General features: G+C 37.3%; 1 protein-coding gene across 1 annotated transcript; it reads right to left on the reverse strand.

The window, feature by feature from the left end:
* Positions 1–367: 367 nt before the first annotated feature.
* On the reverse strand, positions 368–26,763 carry FGF20 (fibroblast growth factor 20). The gene is made up of 3 exons (XM_082444543.1): positions 8,589–26,763; positions 3,086–3,189; positions 368–986 (listed from the first exon to the last, which is right to left on the reverse strand). Exons 1-3 carry the CDS (start codon positions 8,872–8,874, stop codon positions 741–743), a joined length of 636 nt encoding a protein of 211 aa, XP_082300669.1. The 5' UTR covers positions 8,875–26,763; the 3' UTR covers positions 368–740.
* Between the last annotated feature and the right edge of the window lie 18 nt (positions 26,764–26,781).

The raw sequence follows: 26,781 nt of genomic DNA on the forward strand, positions 1-26,781 counted from the left end.
AAGAAATTCAAGATCTTATTCTATGTTTAATGTGTAGCAATAATGATGTCTTCTTTACAGCCCAAGACATCACAACAAAGTAATGGCACGATAAAGAAATTTTTGTTGTTTTTTTCTCTTGTATTATCTTCATATACTAGTAAAAAATAAACTCTTTAATAAATAAATATATATAATAAATATTTGCAAACTGAAAATGTATAAATAGGTCCATCCTTTTAAAAAAAATGTTCCGTCTTGGTGTGGCATGTTTCATCGTCCATGTTTCACCCAAATTTTTTACATAAAATGCCATAACCTGCAAAATCCTACAAGGTTCTCAAAATTTATGTAGCAATGATCTTGGCCAACTATGTCAATACATCTCTTCAACATGAAGTATCTATTTTTAATGTAATTTTTAAAGTAAACATACTCCAGAGAGGTGAGGCACCAGCAGCAAACTAGGTGGGGTTCCCATTATCCACAGTTTAACAGATTTTCAGCTTCAATCTACAAGTGAGGACACAGCCAGTGTACCCGAGGGAACTTAATCCACTTGTAAAGAGAGATCTTGATCTACTTCAAGTCAAGATATTTTTTGTTTGTTTGTTCTCAATGTTCTTTCCAAATTCAGTCTCCCAGTGGAAAATAGACTCCATAACATTCTGAATGTCTTCCTGGGTTATTATTTTATGATGCGAACTGTAATAAGAAAGAATAGTTGTAGTTTGGTTCTTCAGTAAAGACACTATCACCCTTCAACTGTACATTAGTAGGTCCTTGTACAGTTCAGGAACTCTTTCTGGATCCACTGGTCTAGGCAGGAAATGTGTAAATTTCTGATGTCTTTTGGATCTGGCACCATCTCTTGGAGTTCCATCTTTGTTAAGTGCCACAAAATACCTACGGCCAGTGTCTCCATGTTTATATATGTTGGAGGAATAGGTATTATACCAGTTCTCTTCAAATTGCTCCCTAAAGATGCATTCAGAAGTCAGTTTCTCCTAAAAGAGAGAAGATAACTGCCATTGAAAAAGATATCTTTAAGAGAATTTCCTTAGAAAAGTCTCAACTCTCTATTTCTTTGCCTATAGCTATATCTTTGTCAAAGAAGGAGAAAGGGTAAATTGTTTTTGCTTTGTTCTGTTTTAGTTCTCATGTTATCTGGAATTCTTTCTCCCAGGTGACTCCATCCAGCAGTTTAGTTTACAGAACTTTAAGTTAAATGTCAATTCTCAATTTTATTTTCAAACAATAAATATTCTAAACTTGCCCATGCTCCATTTGACCTCCCTACCATCACCATCACTGCCAAATAGGCCTGTAGTTTATCTTGTTCCATCATTAGATGCCAAAGTTCTACACAGCAAATCTCCACTACCATCTTGAAACATTTCAAGACCTTGCTAACATTCAAATTCCTAACTCAAGATCATCACCCCAAGTCATATATCTTCCCTTTATGAATTTATTGTTTGATGATATAATCCCCACAATTAACTTACATCTGGATATTACTATTAGGTAAATGTAGTAAAAGCCCAGTGATTTCTTGTCTTTTCAAGATGGACTGTATATTATCCCAAGGGGTAGACTACAGTTGCTTTTTTAATCTGACACATACATGAAGAAGGAAGATTATGTGCACGTTTTTCTCTTTCAATTGTAATTCTACTCTTAGGATATTACACAATGCATTATTTCTCTTTCTTCTGAGCTGACAGAAAGCCCGGAAAGGGCAAGTGTTGTCCTTAAAAGGACAGATATTAAGTGGAGTACCATTTACTGAAATATGATAACCGATTTTCCTCAGTGTATATTGAGATTCTAACTGTATATTGTGGTCTCAATTGAGATTTTAAGAAAAAGGAAGGTAGCAGATAGTGTCATCTGCTAAATCATAAAAGTAAATTCTCTTTGGAAATAGCTATAGAGACTTCAACTTTAAGAAGGGATTTCACATGAGAGAATGGGTGGGAGTGGCCCACATTTACACTTTAACAATTTTCTTACAATTATATAGCAACTGCGAACAAATTAAAAATGATACAATGAAAGAGAAAGATCTACATAGTACTGCAGATTGAGTTTTATATTATCCTGTTGCTCTAATGTGTTGTTTTTGCTTCTTTGTCATTAAAAAAAAAAAAAAGGAAAGAAAAGAAAAGAAAATTAAAAAAAACCTTACACTGATGAAGTGTTAACTTGAAAAGCTTACTGTAAGTTCCATATTTAAAACATTTATAGTAGACCTACAAATGTGTGCACTTATCCCCAGTGATAAGTTAAAAACTGCCCAATGCAACTCTGAGTAAGAGCATGGCTACTGTAATTATCAAGTCTGCAGATATGGTCCAACTAGTGTGGTTGCCATTTTCTGTTATTGTTTAAGGTATCCTAAGATTTCATTCATTCATTTCCTATATTGCAAAGATCAGCAAGTCAGTGATGTATACTTATCTACGAAGGTAATAATAGGTAGAGAAAATTTATATTAAATGAATGTAAAGATGAAAAGAATCTAACATGGCAAGAAGAAAATGCTCTCATTTTTCTGTCTCTGGTCTCAGTATAATGGGCAGAAAAAAACTATTGAGCTAAAAGCAATAAAGGTTTAGGGTTTAAGAAATGAAAGTAAGGGGACTTCCCTGGTGGCACAGTGGTTAAGAATCCACCTGCCAAGGCAGGACACATTGGTTCAATCCCTGGTCCAGGAAGATCCCACATGCCGCAGAGCAACTAAGCCCATGTGCCACAGCTACTGAGCCTGCGCTCTAGAGCCCGCGAGCCACAACTATTGAGCCCACGAGCCCGCGCACCGCAACGAAGAGTAGCCCCTGCTCACAGCAACTAGAGAAAGCCCGCACGCAGCAACAAAGACCCAACACAGCCAAACAAAAAAAAAAAAGAAAAAAAGAAATGAAAGTGAGTTGCTCTACTACTGCCCAGACGTATGGAAATTTATCAGGATCTAGATTTTTAATTTCTACTTAAGTATGTTATTTATGTATTTCTTCTGATATGCATAATCGGTAGCTATTTTACTTATTAAATGGATACTCATTATTTAATGAACTACAATAATTTTTTAAAACATACGTACTGATCCATAGAGTTCTCCTTTGTCATTCATTCCAAGGTAAAGACCACTGTCCACACCTCTAATACTGACCAGTCCCACTGCCACACTGATGAATTCCAGGATACCTGAATTTATAAACAAAATAATGATTTGCATTTATTAAAGAACATACGACTAATGAAAATCTTCCAAAGAGCAGTAGATCAAATTGCTAAATATAATGATGTATGTGGAAGTCCTTTGTAAACTGAAAAGTGATGTACAGTTGTCATTATGATGAGCCTCCTATTTTACAGATGAATAAAACTAAAACAACAAAAATTGTTCATCATGATAAAATGTTAAGGGTGTAAAACCATAAACAGACTGACCTGGGTTTGAATCCAGTTCAGTAACTTACTGATTAGTCTATGTAAGTCATTTGTCTTCTTTGAACTTCAATTTCCTCATACGCAAAATGGGTGAAATGCTTCCTTACAGGAGAGTGGTAAAGACTAACACATTTAGGCATCCAATGAATGGAAGCTATTATTACCATAAAATTAGTACATAATAGAGGTGTTCATAATTCTCCTCCTTGATTCTGTTAACTACAGCCATGTTCTATTAGTAGTTTTGCTTTGTTTTTGCTTACTATGAATCAAGTAAATTTTTTTCTAGCAGCAGCCAGTATACCTTATATGGGTGTATTAGTATTTTGTAGTTTATAAAGGGCTTCTACTTTTATCAATACTTTCTATCTGGTCCTCAAAAACAACCTCCTAAGATAAGCATAGAAGATATTATTATCCCATTTTACATATAAAGAAACTGAGGCTTGCTTAAAGACATGATATTTGTAATTAATAGGACAGATACTTGAACTCACATCTTCTGAGCCCTAATCCAATGTTTGTACTTCAAAATAGTGCTTCTTGAGGACAAGACAGTAGTTTCAAAATTTACAGATTATATAATATGCTGTTTCCTGTCCCACGATCCTTAAAAATAAATTTTATGGTTCAAAGAGGTAAAAGGACTTTATAATTCATGAAATGTAATAGCCAAATACCAAGAATTTAGCATGCAAGTATATTTTGCTTTCAATAACTTTCCAGAATTATTTTCATTTATCTATAGGTAAATTAGTACCGAAAACTCTCCACTCAATACTCTTAATACACCATGGTTAAACAAAAAAAACAACAACAAAAAACATTAATGCTTCCCTCTGCATCATTCTTTTTCCCTGCACACACTAACCTTTGGACTAATGTCTTTGTCTTGCTCTTCTCTTTAGACTCTTTGCTGAAAAAGTATATAGACATACTTTCTATGCTTGGAACTGCCTTCCTCAATAGCTTTCTACCTTCACCCCTTCATTCCCTCTTAAGCTCTACAAACAGTATAAATGTGTACCATTTAGCCTGACTCTTGATCTTAAGTCATTTCTTGATTTATTATACAAGTTCTTGTTTGGACACGTGACGTTCCCAAGGCCGAAGGAAAGTACAAAATCTGGCTATTTGCATGTATGGAGGTCTCTATTCTGTCCAGATCCTAATTCACTCTTTGGCAGAAACATGGATGCTTAAGCTCTAAACATAGATTCTTAAGAGCTCAAATGAGCTCTTGCAAACTATTAGGAGATCATGTAGAGCACTAGAGCTAACAAGGATCTTACAGCAACAATATCGTACTGCTAAATTGCTTGTAAGTGGCTTGAAAGAGTCCCTGTCCCTGTATGAGAGCCTAAGGCAGAGAGGAGGTAAAATATAGTAGGAAGACGCAGACCTCATAGGACAGCCATTATAATGACTGATATAGAGGTGGGAAGTAAAGGAAAATTAAATGTACTGCCAAGCTCATTAGTGAGTGATTCCTGTTAGAAACAAAAATATAGGCCCAAAACATGATTGGTAGAAGAAGATACATTAGTGGAATTTCATCCAGGATATACTTACAAATGTATAATTACTTGAAGTTGTAATGAATGTTACATTCAAACTGAGAAGTGTACTGCAGTTCACTTGTAACTTAATTCTCTTTAAGTATCTGATTTACGTTAAGATGCTCTTGTCTTTCAAAGAACAGGAACTGATTAACTGATTAGACTGTATAATAGAACTAGTTTTCAAGTACAATACAAGAGTCATTTCCATATAAATCAATTATAAAACAGATCTTATAAAGTATCCATTTTTCTTGCAAAACTAAATTGTAAACCACTTACACTTTAATTCTCATCTTAAAATAATGCTGTTATGTTGTCAAAGTATGTAATTGTAGAAAGACAAGAAATTACATATATTCTTAGAATAATTATATTCAATATCTTCAACTTCATTAAACGACATCCAAAGCCTCATATACATATAACAAGGTCGAAATAATTTTGCAATGGCTCATAGGGGCTGATGGGAAAAAGGTTATGTGTTTTTCATGTTCCTCTTGAAGATTTTAGCCACACTTTTAAATTCTGATCCTTTTTTCTCCACAAGGAAATAGTATACCACACAGTAATTTGTAATCATTTGATTCTTAAATGAGATTTGACAAGTCTTTCTTATTTATAATATGAGGTGGCAACTAAGCTAATTCCTTAACAAAGAGTAGACATGAAAAGCTTTCCTTAAGAGGTAATCACAGATTTTAGATAGATTTTCTAATGCCTAGTGTCCCATAAAAAGACTTGGAGGTACTTTGTCTTTTGGGTATCATTTTCAAAGCCAGCCTTTTTTAAAATCATAATAAACAGGTGAGTCAACCCACAATGCAACCACATCAGACAAATCTATGGAGAATAGGGGAGAATAAAAGAAAGCCTTTAAAGGAATATGTTTGATCTCAGGCTAAACTTTTTTTTTTTAAGTAATGATTCCAGGTTTATGTATTAGGTAAAATCTTCCTACTGTACTACTCTGCCGGAAAACTCTATTATAAATACAGAGCTAACTCAGATAGGAAATTTTTTAAACCTTCCTGGGACCTTTTTGTTTATATTCTATTGATGTGGTTTTGAAATTTTAAAACACAGTATTCTGAATTTTTTATTTAATCATGGCCAAATTAGTATAAATTATCAAAAATGTTATTTAGTTTAACATCTCAAATAGCACATCTTAAGCATTTTCAAAATTCTTACTTTGATGACACAGAAATGAATTTTTAGAGAGAAAAATAATTTCATAGTTAATAATTGAAGCACTAAAAAGAGAAGGCAAATAGAGAGAGAAGCTTATAATATTACGCATGTTGTATACATACTTTCTTCTCACCTGCAGTTATAAATTATGATGTTTTAGCTACCACAGGCCACTAGGATGCACTCTAATTCATCCTAGAGGTTGTTACTCCTTTAAGCTACCATGCTAATCTGGGTTATCTTTCCTTTGTGTAACAGTAAATATTTTGTTCTGATAGGTACCCTTGCACCATAGAGTGGCTTAAACCATCACAAACATCAGTCCAAGTCATATTTTTCCAATTACTAAATAAGTATACAAAATTTTAGCCAAAAAAAATTCTACTAAGATGGTCATTCTGATATGCAACATTTATTAAGGAATGAAATAAAATACCAGTTTAATGAATGTTATCAAGTCTATAAATGTTTACTAATCTCTTCCCGTAGAGTCAGTCTTATAAAGAGACACAAAGTGGAAGAAGCAACTCTTGACATTGGAGAGATTACGGTTGAATTATAAGGGTCTTAAAAGTAGAATTTCCAAGCTTATACTATGTATCCTGGTGAGGGGGTGGGAAGATGTCTGAATATTACCTAAGCTTAATTTCTACCTGCTCTACTTATAGGCATTATCACATTTGCGTTCATTTCTAAATCTTTCTGGTAGCTGGAGGGTTTTTTTGTAACGCAGTAATTCTTACAGGCAAGGGAACTGAGCCACCTGGTGTCACAAAGTTCTTTAGACTCAGAATCTCAGCCTCCTCAATTTAGAAACTACTTTCTGAAAGTGACCCCAAGGTGGGCCACTAGGTCATGACACTCTGGACCCATAGTCAATGGGAATTTGGAAGAGATCAGTGGAAGCTGCAAACATGTGGGTTTTAAAAAGTTAATTTTCTAAGCCTTTAAGTGCTACCAAATGACCACCACATGCTCATTTCTACATCTAGAGTTACAAATGCCCCTCAAACTGAGATTTACACTTCCCCAAAGTTTTAATGAGGACTACAAGTCAAAAAAAAAGAAAGCCAAATAAGAACAGGGGTGAGGATAAGAGAGGGCCCTTCAGAGAAGAGATTCTCAAAGAATTCCAGTGCTCACGAAAGAAAAGGAAAACTGACACTATGTTAGGCCCTTTCACATTGCTGCTGACAGGTAGATGGTATCTTTAAAATGAAATACACTGATTCTCTCTAATGAAGTCCCAAGTTTGATGATCAAAATCCTTTGAGAGGGCTAGCCAGTTAAGTCTAATATGATGAAAACTTCCACAGCGGAGGAAAGATTCTGGGCTGTTAGAACAGGAGAGCATCTTGAGAGAATCACCTGATTTAACCTCATCATTGTACAGACAAGAAAACTAAGGCTCAGACCGGTGAGGGCACGTGTTGGTCACGCAGCTAGTTAGGGGGTGATTAACAATCGAGACCTTATGGTTTCCCAATCTAGTGTCTTAACAATCTGCCTTAACAATCATTCGGGGTTTTTTGTTTTTGTTTCTTTCTTTTAAGCCCTTCTGCTCCCAGGCACTGTTGGAGGTATTCTGAAATACGTCCCTTTGTGTTCCCACCCATATCTTCTTTCGCTTCCCCACTTCCTCTTACCTAAGGTCAATACCAAGATCTTTGCTTTCAGATTTCACAATTTCTATAGAGGATCTTGGCTGAAGGACTGGGCATGCTCAGTAGCCGGATAAGCTTTTTTTTTTTTTTCCCCTCACCAAACTTTAAGAGCGCTGAGAACTGCAGGCAGGTGGGCCTGACAGTAGCGATGGTGCCCACGGCAAGTTAATCTGTTACCTTTTCAGGTGAACATTTATGGTTCCCTAGGTAGACACGTAAAAGCTCGCATCCTGTGTTAGAGCTACCCTTTGAGCAGTAGCCATGGAAAGCTCATCAACTGCACAGCTGCAGGGCAGGTTTAAAGAAGCGGAAGGCTTCCGGCTGTTAACTTTTGTTAAGGGCAAATATGAGAGGAAGTAGGAGAAAATAATAGGGATTTTGAAAACAAAAACAAAAACACTGCCTACGAGGTAAGGAGTGCGGGAAGGATGTGGCTCCGGTTCCAGGGCTCGGTGTCCCAGGCAGCAGGAAGGGCAGGGCAGCCAGGTGCGGGCGGGGCGCCCCCCTTTCTCCTCCCGCCCTCAGCGTCTGCAGCAGCCCGGCAACCGCGGCGGCCCGCGGGCGGGGAACGTCCTCCGGTGCCTGCGCTGGCCGCCCAGCAGCCCCGGCCAGCACCTCGCACTGGAAGGGTTCCGGGGGCTCCCGGGCCCGCGCAGCCCCGACTCCCTCCGCGGACGAGGAGGGAGACGCAAGAGGGGGAGCAGGGGAGCGCGGGAGGCGGGGTGCCGGTACGTACCGAAGAGGCTGTGGTCCTGCCTGGTGCCCTGCACGCTGCCGTCGGGCAGGATCTGCAGGTGGAAGCCGGTGCGGCAGTAGAGCTGCCGGCGGCGCAGGATGCCGTGCAGGTGCGCCAGCTCCGCAGCCCCGGGCCCGCCGCGGGCGCCCAGCTCCGCCGCGCCCCGGCGCTCGCCCAGCAGAGGCGGCCGCTCCCCGGCAGGAGGCAGCAGGAAGTGCGAGCCCACCTGCTGGCCCAAGCCCTCCAGGCCGCCCAGGAAGCCCCCGACCTCGGCTAAGGGAGCCATGGGGCGGCCGGAGGGAGAGGCGGAGGATCCGGAAAACAAAAGACCCCCCAATAAAAAAATGGAGCAGGGATGGGGAGGTGAATGGAGAAAAATTAGAGCCAAACAAGCGCCAAAAAGCTAAGGCCCGGTTAGTCCCGTGAGGTCGCTGGATGAACTTTGCACTGGGAGCAGGGAGGCTTTCACTGTCTTGGAGCGATCTTCTCTCCTGGGGTCGGTGGGAGCCGGTTGCTGGCTTTGCAGAAACATCTATAGCTGCCGCTGCCAATACTGGGGCTGGGCCTGGGGCTCCGACTCCGCAAACGGATCAGATCAGAGTCCTGTGTACATACACACAGTATATATGCTGGTCCTCTTGACATATGCTAATCAAGTCCTTTCATGCTCGCTGGGGAGGTTCTGTTTGAAATCTTAAACCGGCCTCCTCTCACGTTTTTGCTCTTCGGAAGTGACCAGAAGGGGCCCTTGACGGCTCTCTATCCATGCAGTCGCGAAAATCATTCCCGCACTTGGCCAAAGCTGGCCAGCAACTTAGGGGAGGCGCAGTCAAGGCCGCTCTTTGGGGTTGTCTTTGGAACAACCGTGATGCTGTTCGGCTGCGGCCGTGCGATTGCCTTTGATGTGAGCTCCTTTGCAGTGATAGATCGCTGCTAAAAGGAGCCCAGCTTGGCAGGTATATTGAAGAAGGGAAGGGGGGAAGGGAGGGAACTGGGAGCGGGGGCGGGGAGGAGGGGATGGGTAAGAGGAGGAAAAGGAGAGAAGAGGAGAATTGGACTCCTTGGGAGCTGCTGGGAGCCTACAGTGGACAGGTGCAAAGAAAGGTAAGAGAGGGAGAAGGAAAAAGGGCGTTACCTGAGGCTTAGACCTGCCCAGACACACATGAAAGGAAAATCAAAGCTTTGACAGTTTAACTCACTAATTTTAAAACACTAATAAAATGTACAAGCATTACTCTTTTCTTTTATCATTTAGATGGGGGATTTTCTTTACATAATCAAGGTTAGGTTAGGAACACCCCCTCCCCCTTCCCGGGTTCTCTTTAATGTTTATCTTTACTCAGATAGCACAAGATACAACCAAGATTGCCTTATATCTATATGGAAATTTAAAGTTGTGTGCTAAGTTTGTGAACTTTTAATCAACTTCATATAATAACGTAATATAATTATGAATCTAGGGATTAAGAGTAAACACAAGTAGGCTGAAAAGAGATGATTAACATTCTTATATTTGCCACGAATAGAAAATGAATATCTGTAATAGTGTCATAAATGATGAGTGGGTTGGGAGCCATTATCCAATCTAAGAGCACTTGCCTGTTCTTAGTTGCATTTTCTTTAAGACTAGATTTTTGGAGTTGTTCACATTTGAATTATAAAAACAACTAAATGGAGAACGGTGTTGATTCTTGATGTGTTTTTGAGACACAAAAAGTCGCTGGTAAAATGTGGGACTGCCCGTGCATATTTGTGAAATCAAAAGTCATTGAGGTGAAGGAGCTGGATACACACCCATTTAAAACTTAAAACTTCGGTTTTGTACCACTAGTTAAATTTAAGATCTTTAAGTTAAAATTTTTCAGTGGCAGAAGAGTTGAGAATCATTTGGCAGATTTTTATGCTTCCCCTGAGCAAAAAGTTCTAGGGAATCACTAAAGATTACTTTTTCAGTCCTGTTTCATGGTCTGTTTAACAAAGGCCTAAACTTGGGAGTGCAGATGGATGGGACTGCTTTATTTTATTTGCTCTGAAGGGATTTTTGCTAATTAATTGGCAGGTGCTTTAAAGTAGGTAAAGTTACACCTTTTCATCACTACGGTCCTAAGTACTGACCCTTGTGCAACCAAGTTATAAAAGAGTCCTTAAAGCAAGTGATTTACTGTTGATAGATATGAAATAAAACAAAAACACTGGCTAAAAATAATAAACAGATAAATCACTTTAGAAATGTACTCAGCTAAGTCTGTTTTAAAGGTTGTACCAGGTAAGTGTCATATTATTTCACCTTTCAAATAACAGCAATCTGTCTTGTGGTAGGACCCCCAAATCCACCATAACCAAGATTTCAAAGCACATCTGTGTAAACATTATCACATCAGTGGAAAACATCAGCCAATGAGCTTTTACTTTGAACCAAATCTTCTTAATTGCAGTGTTAAATCAAAGAAAGTTAGATCAAAGTTGTGTGAATCTCATAGCGGGAAAACTAAAGTAGCCAGTACATACACTGATCACTTTTAAAGAAGATACTTAAAGGTTTAAAACTAAGATCAAGTACCTTTTAATGAGCTTTGTTTCAAGGTCTAACTTCTGTACAATATATAATGCTGTTAATTATTCCGCAATGGGTATATAACATCATCACTTGCTCCTAGAGGCGCTAGTTCAGTCTATAAACTATTTCCCCACACAAACAGTTTAAGTCCTGCTGTGTGATTCATATCTCTCAGTCTGTTTAAGTCTCTTGGGTTACATATATATGTATAGATATATATGTGTGTGTGTTTATACATATATATACAAAATAGTAAAATACAGAGAAATTTTACCCATAGTCACCAAAGCCCCAAAATTTTAATAATAAAACTACTATCTCTGTACAACTTTAACATTTTCAAGTCCGTTGCCTTACTTGATCACCACAATAATGCTACGAAATAGGCACAATCCACTTTATAAAGAAAAAAAAAATGTCCTGGATTCTAGTTCAATGTTTAGTCCAGAGTCTTACATCCCAGGGAAATTTTCTCAAACTCTCTAAATGCCTCTGTTTCCTCTTTTGTAAATTAAGTACAATATAACTCCTGCCTAGTTCTCTATGCCAAGGGTTGTTATGAGACTTCAATGTAAAAATATCTAGGAAAGTGGTTTTAAAACTATAAAGTTTTCTATACATGTAAAATGCTAGAAACCTTCAGTTGGTGGGAAAATTTTTGCTTTATAATTTAGCAAGTATAATTTGTTGGAAATACAAAATAAATCTTTTTTCCTCAAACCAAACCTTTACTATGTAAGTTTTGAATGGTGCTTAATGCCATTTTATAAAGGGCCAGAATAGAAACAAAAAGATAAGGATTTCTTTTGTTTGCACTAGTCACGTGACAGGAAAAGATAACACTAAAGATTTTTTTTGCACATGCTGTGATGATATCATGGGAAGTTAAATAATTTTGAAGAGTGTTTTACAAGAGTGCATTATTCAGCTTTTAAGTATACATTGCAATCTAATCAACTTTACCTATACTTCCTAGAGACCACACTTGCCTTGCTGTTATACAAATATGTGGTACAATTTCTACTTCCACAAAACGTAGTTACAGTTTTCCAGGCTATATAATTCCTATATAGATTTTCAGCAAGCATAGTGTTATGAATCTTTGTTTTTGCACATGAAAAAGGAGTTAATGCCTGTGGTTACTTCTACATGTGTATAACTTGAGAAAAAGAAAAAAAGCTGATTTAAAAGTCATGACTTATACATTCAATAAAATAAAAGTACATTTGCCCAACATTATCTATTATTTGTAATTACAAATTATTGGCAGCAACATAAATTTCCACACATGGGAAACTGAATGAATAAATTATGTATACTCACACAATGGAGCATTACATAGCTGGAAAAAAAGAATGAGTTAGATCTCTATAAATTAGCATGGAGTATTTCCAGAAAATACTATTAGTTGAAAAGAGTAAAGTTTTAGCACGCTTTACACATAGCATGCTATCTTTTCTGTAAGAAAGAAAGAAAATAAGAAACTTTTATATATGCTTTTTTCCCCCCCAAAACAAACACAGGATGGATAAATCAGAAACTAATGAAATTGGTTATGCTATTAATTGTTTACCTGAGTTGAATGTGAATGGAGTATAAGAGATGGGAAATGACATGTCTTTGAGAACTTTTTATAGAGTTTGGACTTTTAGAGAAATGTTAACGTTCTAGATCTTTTTAAGTCAAATAAATAAGAATAGGGGGAGGGGGTGGAATAAAACCAGGAACAAATGAACCTAACTAAATTCAAGTGAATAACATAACCACACAGAAGGGAATGATAATATTTTTTTAAAAACTATGTAACTTTCAAATACAGTTCTTTTACTGTATAATCAAGGTCTAAAGATAAAAATATACATAGATACTGAGTTTAAGTTACAAAGATTATTCTTCTCAGTGTGTGGGGTTAGACTAGTGTGTTATAAGTTTGATGAAGAAGAGGCTATTTACATAGTCTCAAATATCCCCTCACAAATTGTTTCTTGATCACAAAAAGAAAATAATAACTTCATAGTGGATTAATCTAGTAAATACTATTTTAACCACATAATGAAAGTAAACATCAATAATGGGACAAACCAACACCATATACCTCTTGACACTCTAGGAAGGATATGATGTCACTTATTTGATGTCACTGTCAAAAATGCATCCTGAATCTAGTCATGAAGAGACATCAGCTAAACCCCAAATAAGAGACAGTCTACAAAACAACTGGCCTATACGCCTCTAAAATGTCAAAATCAGGAAAGACAAAGAAAGGTTGAGGAACTGTTGCAGATTAAAGGAAACTAAAGAGACATGAAACCTAAATGTGATGGTGATCCTGATATGGAGCCTGAACCAGAAAAACAAACAAACAAACAGAGACTTTATTGAAACAATGGGGAAATTTTAATATAGATTGTGAATTAATTAATAGTATTGTATCTATGTTAACTTTCCTACTTTTGACAATTCTACTGTGCATATATAAAGAAAAGTATTAGGAAATACAAAATAAAACTTTATGGATAAAGAGACATGATGTCTGCAAAATTATTCAGGAAAAATGTATATATGACTATATACAGAAAAAGAAGGAATAGATGATAAAACAGGGGAGTGAAATGTTAACTGAAGAGAGTGAGTATAGGGTATGTGGAGTTCTTTGTAGTATTCTTGTAAGTTTTCTGTAAGAATGAAATTATATCAAAATTAAAGTTTTTAGGGTAAATTTTGAAAGTTCACAACTTTAATATTAGAAGCACTTTAGTTATAGGAGAGAATATCTAAATTCAACAGCTATTATGTAAAGTAATCGAGATAAATCAGAGTTCCTGAATTTGAACTATTTGCATAGAAGGGCCTCAGTCTGCACAAAATCTCAAACCTTGACCAGAACAGGTTGGATATTTTCTGTGGATAGTATTAAACACACGTGAAAAAAGGAATATTAATTGACCATGAAGTCACATAATTTGGGGGACCAAATTCAGGCAGAATGAAAATTTAACACAAATTGAACACCTTTGTTATTTTCTCCTTAGTTCCAGGAATGTCAACTACTGTAATACAGCCCCACTTCTCACTTTACCCACAGAGAGCGACAAGATTAATAAACAACATAGTTTAATTTTTGCCTTGTACTTTTTTTCTTTCCTATCCACCTCACTAGATACAGGCAAGATATTTCCACTCGACAGTTATGAGACCCTGGGAAAATTACATTACCTCCCTGGAACTCAGTTTTTCCTCTATAAAATTGGGTTAAAGAATGTTGTATGTAACTTGCAGAACTATTGATATTATAGGAATTATATGGATAAATGCATATGAAAATCCGTTAGTTCTACAACATCTAAGTGATTATTTGAATGACGATAATCAGTATCTATTTTCCCTGTGTTTGGGGCCACTTAAAATTCCATGTTCTGCTCTAAGTTGCAAGAAAAGAAAGATGGCTTATGGGATTTACACATCATTGAATCTAATAGTGGCCTTATTTGGAGCACAGAAAAATGCTTCCTGCAATGAAAGTTTTAACTAGCAGTACTTTGAGATGGGTCTGAAAGAAATATACTTCTAAAACAAGTCCTTTTGGAAGTAGCCACAGCATCTGGCTGACTATACACCATTTATTTGTCTTTCATAAGGTCGTCTACCATCATCTGAATGTACCATAAAATTATAATGTGAAAGTACTTTGTATTTTTCAACACTTGGAAGAAATTTGCCAAGTTACCTCAACCAAACATCTTCATTTTACAAATGAGGAAGATGGCTCTCAGAGAATTGTCACCTAGTTGATAGAAAAATCATAATTTTAATTAAAATATTTCACATCCATTTCCAATGCTGTTCCCACCAAATAATGCTGCCAATACCCAAATAGTAATAAAAGCTGATTCTCTAGAGAAACTGAAGTATATACCTTTTAAAAAACTGTGGTTCAAACTGATGTCATTGCTCATACACAATATTTTATTTGGTTACTCCCAGAATCAGCAACTGAATAGTGGATTTGGAAAAAGTTACGATTGGTATTTTTTTCATTGCTTTATTGCCTCCTTACTATGAATGTATCCACAGATGCCACTAAACCTCTTTGTATTTCATTTCTCCATTTTCAAAGTAAAGAAAGAGTATTTAAGTTAAACGTGCTTCATCCTACTGAAACATAATGCCACATAAACACTAAAAGCATATTTTATTACAATAACTAAAAATTAAATCATCAATATTAAAATAAATTGCATTTTTGGAGGGCAGAGAATTGTCATCTGATTTTTTTTAATGACACTCTTCTAAATATAAAAAAATCTATAATATTTAGGGAGTCAATAGATTTAAACACTTAATGAATTTGTTCATTGTCTATCCTTAGAATTAGTTAGAAATAAAAGACACCATTACAGGAATGGAGATACAAGTGTTTCATCTTTCACAACATCAATAATGTGGATGAATTGTATTTCCTTTAAAAGTTAGAAAATGAAAACGTAATTTATTAAATTACCTTGAAATTTCGTGGCTTTTAAGCACCGTAATGTGATAAGAGTAACTAAAGCCTTATTTACCCATTTTTCTCCCGTAATTAGAGGCCTGAGATAACTAGGCCTGTTGATGGGAACCGGAGCTTGGCCCCAGGCGACACCTGCTCAGGAGGCCTTTCGCCAAGTGGTGCTGAAGGGAGAGGGATGCGTCTTCACCCCCGAGGGGGCAGCACTGGGAGAAGCGGACCGGAGGGAAGACTGGTGGGGCACTGCTTACACGTTGGCACACGGTTTAGGAAGACATACCTATCTCTCCATAACAGTCACCCTGGAGTGAGAAAATCGTATACGGAGCAGACTAAACGCATCTGCATGGCGAGGTGTGACTGGAAGTAGTACAGCCATGTGAGTGACACGTTGCGGTCGCCTGCAGCTTGCCCTGAAGGCAGGTCAGAGAAGCTAAGACAGACATCAGCTACATTGCTGGATGTTAAGAACGCAGTCCATAACAGTACAGTTATTGCCATGCCTCACGTTTACAAATCGCCTGGCTTGAATGTGATCCTGAGGAGAAATACGGTCATTAGTGCTGTCCTGACACTAGAACGTACGCCCCGTGCCGGCAGGGATCTTTGTCTGTTTTGTTCATGAGTGTATAGCAAGTGCCTACAACAGTGCCTGGCATACTTTTTATACTTGATAAATATCTGTTGGTTGATTGAGAGACACTGCAAAACTGTTTCAGAAACCTGAAGTACTTGCTTTGATGTTTCTATTCATCTTTTTGTTTCCCCTAAGAATGGTTCTAAGTCATAGAATGTTTATTCAAATATGTAAAGTTTAATTTGCTATTTCTATTCATCTTTTTGTTTCCCCTAAGAATGGTTCTAAGTCATAGAATGTTTATTCAAATATGTAAAATTTAATTTGACCTTTCTTTTTTTTTTTTTTTTTTTTTGGCCTCGCTGTGCGGCATGCGGGATCTTAGTTCCCCCACCAGGGATCGAACCCGTGCCCCCTGCAGTGGAAGCAGAGCCCTAACCACTGGACCGCCAGGGAATTCCCTAATTTGACTATTAGTAAACACATGCACACTAGTACAAATATCTTTCATCTTGAAAAATCACCCCTGGGCATAAAAGCCAAGCTCTGAGAGAAAGGGCAGTCGGCCACAGGGGTACAGGGGCTGTGGGTCTCTCATGGGGTCAGCCACTAGGGGACAATGTAGGCACATTTGCTGCCAGACCCTCGATAAGGCCAAGAGGGACCTTGATAGAGAGGAAGGAATTCTGCCAAGTTTCACTTCTCCAACTTCTAGTCATGCTGTTGGTAAATTCCTCATGTGAGTCTCACTTCCAAAAGTGAAAACAGAAAAACAGCACCATTATGAGGAGGTCCTTGGCAAAGAAAAAAATCCAGGGAAAGTTGTGAAAATGTCAGTAATCTTGATGGGGATTAAAATGCAGCTCAGTAGATACTGTGTGGCTGTCAGGACACCACGAAAGTACTGACGCTGAATATATTTGACTGAAGATATTCCTGCGAACAAGGCTATAAGTTTCTAGCTGGCAATGAAACTGTGAAATGAATTCAAGGACAAGGAGCTGAGTCAAGTGAATGAAACAGCAAGGAACTGGATTCGGAGTAGTCTGCTGTCACACAAAACCAATAAAAAGAACAGTTCTTCTTTGAGAATTGCATCACCCATAAAACTGCATGTACCAGAATATACAGCAAAAAAGACACAATTGCAACAGCAAATAACCTTTATGTAGATTTTTTAAAATAAGAGGTGAAAGGTTCAGACAGCAGTCTTTTATGATTGACTTCAGTAAATGCAGACCCACTATGAGTTCCTCAAAGTTATCAATATAATAAATTGTAAGTATCTCTAATGAGCTGTTACAATTGAAATGTATTTTTCAGGTCAATCATTTTAACCTAGTAGTTTCTTGACCTGGGTTTCTGAATTTTGAACAATTTAATTCATATCTTTAGTATCCCAAAGAATTTCTATTCATGTTAAATTTGCATGAATTCTAGGTAATTTTAGAAAAGCAATTATTTGCCTTTCATTCAAAAAATACGTAAGTTCTTACTATATAACCAGTACCGTCTGTGTTTGTTAAATGGCAAAACGCCATCTCCATTTTTCTGCCACTTACTGTCTAATTGGCTGATACAAACAAGTAGACGAGAATGTGATAATGGTGGTGCTAAGATGGGGAAGTTCAAGGTATTTTGTTGAAAGCAGGTAGAGGGGTAGATTAAACCATCCTTGGAACAGGAGAAACATTTAGGAAAATTTGTATCTAAGCAGAGTCCTGTTAGGAAGGGGAAGCACACAGAATTCAGATCTGGACGTTCCTCCTGGTAAGTTTCCTCCTCTAAAACACAGGTCTTGGATTAGATTATCTCCATGGCCCCATTCAACCTAACATTTTTATGATTCTCTATTCAATATCAAGGCAAAATTTAATTGGAAAATAGAATTCAGTAACTTTGCTTTATAGACTGATTTTCACAAACCTATTTCTTCAAATTACTTAAATTCTTCATCCCTTAAAGCTAGAGATTTAAAGAAGATAAGGATGGTTCTAATTATGAGACTCAAATACTGATATTTTAGCAAAACAAATATGTAGATAAAGATATTTTATGTACATGAGGTTCCAACTTCTGAAGTTCTCAAACACAGCACAATATTTCTCTAGATGTATCTGCAAGCTCCCATTATTATGTAAATGCTACATAATTTATAATTTTTGACTCTAACATAATCCATTTATAGTATACATAAACTGTCTTTCAAAGTATCTTGTTTTTTACTAATATCACATTTAAAACTCAACTAAATTTCAGTACAAAGCTGCATAGTGGTATTACCACCTTTAAGATCTCTCTCTGGTTTCACATCTCTAACTGCCTGGTGGCCTCTTCCAGTTGGATGTTATAGCAGTCATACATAATTATCAGAGAAAGATTAGAAGGAAATTTAATTTTAATCTACAGACTGGAAATTTTTTAAAAAAGGAACATTTATCCCATGTTCTGAAATTCATTTCTTATTTGTTTCCACTTTTAAGAGACTTAAGATGATGAATTACTCTGTTAGTTCAATTTTTAGCTCTTCCTCCTTTATTTGATTCATTATCAGTCTGAGAAAGCACGTAGTTTGGATAATGACCTTGAGTTTCATATATGGGTTTCATCACTGTTTGATGTTCCTCTTTATTTAAAATTCATTTTAGGGATGAACTCTTCACAGGCACATAGGTGTTTAATAAGTCAGTCAGTGTAATTATTATATTTAACCATAGCCAAGAGTACAATGATTAATTCTGGATATCATAGAACACAAGCCTCCATTACATAGATTTTGATCAAAGCATATGCCCTGAAACAAATGCTACACACAATAAAATTCTAATCAAAGATGGTTTCCTTGTATAACACTGGAAGGATGAAGGACCAGACCTCCTTATTCTTGAATAATTTGTTCAAGGAGCCCCCTGCACCTGCATGACGATGTTAGAGGAACTCGTTTAGTGGTATTCTATAAAGTCTTGTCATCAAGGGAAAGGTTCGCTTTACTTCCCTTGATGTGGTGGTCTGAGGTTTACAGGTTCCTGAACATAAGATTTGACACGATCCTGAAAAAATGGCAAACATTTTCAAAGCACAAGAGTTTTGATATGCTTCAGTTGCCAAGAAATTTATGAACACCCCTATTTTCAGACTTTTTGCTTTTAGATCAGTCTCTAGTGTTTGAGGCAAACCGATTTATTCTAACATAAAAAGATATTGCATAGTAACCAAAACCACTCGATTATTACTTTGGCTTAAAGTGAACATCTTCCTGTGAACAAAACCCCTGAGTTTTAAATGTAATAAATTCAAGTATTGTTTAGATGTATTATATTGCTATGTTTTAAATTTGAAATAACATATTTCAATCAAACCTAAAAATTAATATTAGCATAAAGCAAGACCTAATTACCTGGCAATGTCAGATGAAGTTGGTCCCTACTGGGTGTCAGTTTTTAATGCAACACTTTTTAACTAGGTAGCTGCAGGCTCAGCTCAAGAATAGTCTCCACCTGGTCTTGGTTAGTCAGTTGCACCCATCTAGACCTGAGATGATTCCTTAACTCCAAGTCTTTGGAAAAACAAATATAATTAATTGGAAAGAATAAAAATAAAGGGAGAAGGGTGGGGGGGGGGAGGGATAGTTAGGGAGTTTGGGATTCACATGCACACACTGTTGTATTTAAAATGGATAATCAACAAGGACCAACTGTATAGCACAGGGAACTCTGCTCAATACTATATAACAACCTAAATGGGAAAAGAATTTGAAAAAGAATAGATACATATATATGTATAAGTGAATCACTCTGCTGTACACCTGAAACTATCACAACATTTTTAATCAACTATACTCCAATATAAAATAGAAAGTTAAAAAAAAGAATAAAAAAATTCTATAGTAACATCTGCATGCAGGTTGATTGAAAATAATTAACGACCCCAAGAAGAGAGGGAAGGTTGTTAACCCTCTTCTTGACTAAAGGATGGGTAAATTAATTTTGCCATTTGTGGCTAAAGGCAGGTCCTGATCTTTTTTGGCTTAGTTTTATGTCCTTATTCTGTTTCCTTCTGGAATCAAACAGTGGTCTTCAAGAGCTCCCAAACTCTCTGATGAATATGGTCATCTTTAAGTAGTCGTGTGGTGCAGCCTGCTTGCTCAAGCTCAGTAGAGCTGATTGTTAAATTTTCAGGCATTTAGTGAGCCAAGTTGTAAGAGACATTTTAAAAATTAAGTTATATAAATTTACAATTAGATAAATTATATTAAAATCAAAGGTAATAAGTACTAAAAACTCATCACTCCCCCAATTTTTTTACTATTCCTGTTACCTCTTTTGTATGTGTATCGTGCAAATTTTATATAATGATGTGCTACTGTGAATCTTTTCACAACTCTGCAGTCAGTAACGTCATGTTGGTAGCTTGACATCAGCTGTGGTGGGAGTATATACACCATGGAAATCTGTAAACACTACAAATCAGGACTCCCCTGTCTTCTACCCCAGAACCAGCTGTTAAACATTCACCAGCACACCACCGGTGCCTGCCCACCGAGCCTTCTAAGAGAAGCTATTCTTTGTATTTCCCAGAAACTTCTCCTCCATATGACTCCACCCCTTTCATCCCAGGCACAGCTGATTGGCCCTAGAGTAAGAAACTAACAAAGATAGAAAACATCTGTAAGCTAGACTAAGCCAATACTTTATCTTTAGGTTCTGAACTAGGACTCATAGAGACTGATGGGATTAGCAGCCAAGTCATGTTCACACCAGTATGTTAGAATAAATGTCCTTGACCTCTTACTACGTGGGTCTCGAGAGCTAACCTGGTTACCATACTTTCTTAGATCTCATAGTACCACTGTTCCCGGATTTGATATGGATTTTATCCATAAAATAACTATTTTATTTGAACTAATGCAATTTCTATTCTAGTCCTTGCAAATTAATATGTTTTAAGAAAAACTGTTATAAATTCTTAGTTTCTGATTGCAATATAGAAACTATGTAGATTATAGGGCAGAATATAGAGGCTAAAGCCCTCATTGTGTGACCCAGAGAAGATTCTTTAATTCTTTTCCTCATCAGAAAAAATTAGAGATGTGTACATTTTCATGATTTTTAAGCCCTAAGATTCTACAGAGATGCTTCAGGCCTGGCTGTGGGTGTTGAAAGAGAGGCTTTAAGTGGACAGGATCTGGATCCCCCCCTGTTTTCAACTAGAGACACTCTGCTGTTGTTTACTGGGAATTCTGGACCTTGTTTGAAAATTTTGCTCAGCGCAGTGTTCTGGGTAACACATGCCAATCAGTTGGAGTTGGCAAGAAATGAGACTGGTTTGCCATCCCACTAAGTTTCTGCACATATGTACATGGACTTACCTTATGCTATGCTTGATTTCTCTAATGGTTCCCTCTTGGTGCTGAGCTTTCCATCTGTTCTGAAGGCTGCCCTTCTGTTTGATTATCTGCCCTTAAAGCAATTTCCCATCCAACACCTGACAGTCTGGGGTTAGAGCCAGAGACAAGGGTATATACTGGTTGCACTAGGTCTTACCACCAGATACCTACTGGGTCTGTCCATATGGACATTTCACAGGAGAAAGTGCTACAAGTCAGAGAAGATGAAACACTAGGTTGTGGCTTAAAATACCAAGTTCCTTTTGGTCTTTCCTTACTAAATAAGGAAAATAGCTAATGAGCAGCTTCTTAAGGATTTTCAGGTACTAGAAGACTTTTTAAGATGCTCCTTCATTAAATCTCTTTAGGCTATATCAACGTTATCTACCTTTTCTGTTAGTTTCCAACTCTTCAATCCATTTTTGCTCTTAACTCTTTACAAGCTCTATACATTCCTTTTAAGTCACATAGTTCAGAACTGAGCAAGTTATAACACTACAGTAAATAACACATCATATAAGAACGTTAGGAAGAAAATCTATTTTTTATTTTATATAAACTTTTAATTGAAGTATGACATGCATTAAAAAATATATGCAAATTGTAAATGGATAGCTCTAGGAATTTTCAGAGTGAATACACTTGTTTAACCAGCACCCATATCAAGAAACAGAACATGAACAGAACTCTAGAACCCCCTTTTCCCACTTCGTCACTACCCTCTACCCAAAGAAACCATTATGATTTTTGACACCACATGTATGTATGTATGTGTATATATATATATATATATATATATATATATATATATATGTTGTTTTTGAACATTATAAATAGAATAATACAATTCTTTTGTGTCTGCCTTCTTTGATCCACATGATTGCATGTAGTTGCATTTCAGTAATTTTCATTGCTATATAGCATTCAATTGTGTGAATATAACACAATTAAAAAAAAATCCAGGGCACTATTGATGAACTTATGAATACTTTCTAGTTTCTGGCCAGTTACAAATATTCCTCTATATGTCTTTTGGTGTACATAAGTATTCATTTCTGTTGAGTATTTCACCTAGGATTGACATTGATGGGTCATAGGGCATGCATATGCTAAACTCTAGTAGTGACTGCCAACAGTTTTATAAAGATGATATTATTTGTTTTGTATCCCAAATATCATGCTTGCATAATATATGATCAATATATTATTACTCTGAGGCTATTCTTCCCCAGAAGACAGCTTCTGATGGGCATGGAAGCTTTAATCACTATCAGGCATGAAAACAGAATATGACAATTGAGAAAGGGCTCACATGTTTCAGGCAGGCGGCTTTGCTGTTCCTTGTTTCCCAAATACATAGGAAAAGAGGTCCTGGCTACCAAATGGAGGGTAAAGGCAATAATAAGAATTGAACAGTGAGACACTGTCAGCAAAGACCCTGGAAATTATATAAAATTATATAAAATTATAGAAATCAGATTGGACAGATGTAATGGTCAGAGTAAGATTATCACTGGTCTTGAAGTTAGATAGTTAAATGTGTACAACTGGCAGCTTGGTGGTGTCACCAGTGAGATATGTAAGAATGAATGGAAGGTATCAAGGTCAAATCACTGACCTTTGTCCATGGAGCATGCTGGAATTTGTCAGAGCACAAAAAGAACCAGATGGAAGTGTATTGTTTTAAGGCTCTAAATGTAGCAGGATTATGCCTCTTATTACTATGTAAGAGGATGGCTTCAAATCACAAAACCACAAAATTTGTTTCTGAATCAGCCCTTCTCCGTGACCGCAACTTTTTCTTGCCAACATCTTGCTTGCTCATTTTGCCCTTCCATTTGCATTAATTGCCTTTTAGGATGTGTTGCTTACTTTATCAACTTCTTTAGCATCAGATGAGCTACTTTATTTCCTTGTCTCCTGATTCACATTCCCATCTTGCCTCTCCCCCTCCCCCTCATTACAATAATAAATTCCCTTCTTCATTTAATAAGCATTTGTTGAAGTCCTACTATGTGCCAGCATTTGAGCCAAATAGATGATCTGGCTTCATGAAGCTTAGAAGAATTTGCTTTGACTAAGGGAAGAGGGCAGAGTGCAAACCATTGTCAACTTGTCGTTGGGAGTGGGAGCTAGTCAAAATAGAAAACGATCTGTTTTCTCAGCGCCTTCGATAAATTGGTTTCCATGGCTCTGGATGCTGGAGAATAAAGTTCCAGACTCCTAGTGGCTGGCACTCTGAAGACAAAAGACCAAGAAAAGGATGCAACCCCACAGAACACACCTTTCCCATCACTTTCTCTTTTGATTTTGCCAATTGTCCCCCAAGGAAAACAGCACTGAAGATGGGAACAACTTTCCCAAGAGAGAAGTGGCTTGCTGCAGCCTTACTCTTTGGCTGGTAGCCTCCCTCTGTCAGAATTGAGTAGACCTGTGGGTGGGGAGGCTCATGTGCCCTGATGTAGGGCCTCAGAGATAATTGCTCCTCTTCCAACTAGTCAAGATTCTGGGGCTCAGAGCGAGTACAACTAGATAAGCAGGATTTTTTTAATAGAAGTTCTGTTAAACAGGACATTTGTGCCCAGGCATGACACATATTACACTTAAATTTCACATTTTCAAAATTTAAAAGTCACTCATTTATTTGCAATTTTAAAAGTATTAAAAGGTTAAAATAATTAGTTCATGGGGTGGAATTTTAATTGGGAAGAATAAAGCAATTGTAGGGCAATTATGTGTTTTGAGAAGGGAAATGACGTGAAAAATGCTATGAAGGAAGTATCTATATTTGCTTTACTAATATGCTTGGAGCATTTTGGTTAATTAGGATCATGGGTTCAGAAAGTGATCACCTATTCAATTCCATTATTTTATAGGAAACTGTGGCCTCCAAAGCATTATAGGTTATGCAATTAAGATGTAGCAAAATCGAGAGTCCAGATTTGCCTTCTACTTGATCACTCCACTGATAGTTATGCTTTCCTGAAAAACTGTCTGGCTTAATTCCTGCTGTTGTAAATATTTTTAAATGCTTTAGAGCATTTCTTTTTACTTAGACCATAGTGAACATAAGTGAAATTTTTTTTGAAGGTGTAGGCTCTCACTGTATATTAGGGACATTTTTTGGATATTATTAATAGTAGAATTGACATAAAAGATGAAAGAAATTAGGCTAAATCTATATCGATCTAACATTATTACCTGTAATTTCAAACATTTTTCCAAATTCCTAATATCACGTTTTTTTAAAGAAATAATTTTTCCCTTTGAAAATTAAACTCAAAATACACAGGTATTAAAGGAATCAAGTTATTTTCCTGTAGCTATAGTTACACAGCATCAAAAGTGAGAAGAAAATAATAACTATTCTTAAGGAAATTTAGCTTTTAGAAGAGAGGTACTGAGGAAAGTTAGAATAACCTCTGCATGTAGAGAGACCTTTTATCCAAAGCTTTCTGAGTACTTGGCCAACCTAAACGCAGCACCTCTCATGGCAGAACTTGGTTTCTAGCCAAAGAAATGGCTTGCAGGAGCTACATTGATTTTTTTTTAAACTGGAGAGAAATTATATAGATAGATATGTGAAATCATCTTAGATGGAGAATTTCTGTCATTTTCCTTAACTGTAATACCTTATTGTATTACCTCCCTAATTCTTTTTAAGCTTCTCGGCTTTTAATATGCAGCTAATAAAATTCATCAGTCTGTCCAAGAATTCTGCTATTAGGCCATGTCGGAAATTTATGAGAAAATCCGGAAATTGTATTCAGCTCGGAGTAAACAGTGCCAGAATAAGAACTGTGTTGTAGATCCAGAGAATAAATGCTTCTGTGGGAATTTTCCAGAATTCAGAGAAGACAGAAATTGAAGGAATCTTGGTGATAAAACAAGGAGCTACCACTGAGTCTTCCTTGAGGCACTGGTTATATAAAACCAACAGGCTGAAAGTAAAAGAAATACAGAGATGGCATCCTAAAATAGACACATTTTGTTCATGTTATAGAGGCTTTTTCTGTTTATCACTTTTAGTGGCTTTAAGAAAGGAAAATTCCATTAGCCTATATTAAAACAAGATGTAACTGAGGTGTATCTGATAGATTACTTATAGGCAAGGGGTTAGTGAGGAGTGACAATAGCAGGACCTGGGCCAGAAAATCTCATTTTGTTTGCTTCTGAAAGCCCTTAGTTTTCGTAAGACTTGCTAGGATCTAATCCCCTTGTGACAGCAGCCCGTTTGAGACTAATAAATTTAGTTGTGCACATCCCTAGACGCATAATATTTTAAGGGCTCCTGGAAACATTCCAGAATATAAAGACCAAAGCTAGGTAACTAAGTTACCAAAACTGGGTTCAGGGGCAGGAAACTGATAAGAATGTCATAAACACTTTCTCATAAAGTGTAGCAAACAAACAAGTATAGGAATAACAAAAATAAAAAATGGCACAATACACTTACCGATTATTTATATCAACAACTTCCCCCCAAAAGTAAGTCAGTTCTGTTTTATTGAATTAAGTCACGCCGCTGGTATGGTAATGTTTTTTAAACATATTAACGGTAACTAAAAAACAGCATTAGCCTTCCCCCATCAAAAGACCAGAAGCTGTCATGTAGTCAAAAAAAAAAAATCCTTTTACTTAATTTGCTATTTTTATGACTCGAGCCAAATTTTTATATCTCTTTTTTGTTGTACACCTGAAGATACCGTTCCAAATTATTCCCGACCTCGTATCAGAAGATCAGGATACCGTTAGGGGATGTGACTTTCTTAGAGGGGCATTACCGATGATTCGAGACCCACCCAGCAAAGCAGAGGCGAAGAGTCACGTTAGCGGAGGGGCGCCCGACACCCCCGCCCCCGAGGGCTCGGCTCAGCTCAGCCGACCTGGCTGTCGCCTGCGGTGCTGGGTTCTCGCGCAGTCAGGTGTCGCCCGGGGGAGGCGCATTTATGACCGCGGGGTTGGGCTGGGAACGCGGGGCCGAGGAGCAGCCGGTTGCGCCCCTTCCTCCCCAATCTGTCCCCAGCCAGAGACCCCCGGGTCCCCAGCTGAAGGCCGCCCAGAGGAGACCCCAGACCGCGCAATCGTAGGGGTCGCTCTCGGACAGCGGCGAACCTCCGCGCACCAACTTCTCGCGAGGTTTCGGGCCCCCTCCACCGCCTCGTCCGC

This window comes from Balaenoptera physalus (genome assembly GCF_965194825.1).
Source record: "Balaenoptera physalus genome assembly, chromosome: 21".
NCBI classification, from domain to species: Eukaryota; Metazoa; Chordata; class Mammalia; order Artiodactyla; family Balaenopteridae; genus Balaenoptera; species Balaenoptera physalus.

Excerpts from the sequence above, each read along its gene's own strand:
- FGF20 (XM_082444543.1), bottom strand. The coding sequence starts at position 8,874 with ATGGCTCCCTTAGCCGAGGTCGGGGGCTTCCTGGGCGGCCTGGAGGGC. Across the intron at positions 3,190-8,588 it reads GCAGGACCACAGCCTCTTCG|GTATCCTGGAATTCATCAGT; the intron begins GTACGTACCGGC and ends TTATAAATTCAG. Across the intron at positions 987-3,085 it reads AAGGAGAACTCTATGGATCA|GAGAAACTGACTTCTGAATG; the intron begins GTACGTATGTTT and ends TCTCTCTTTTAG.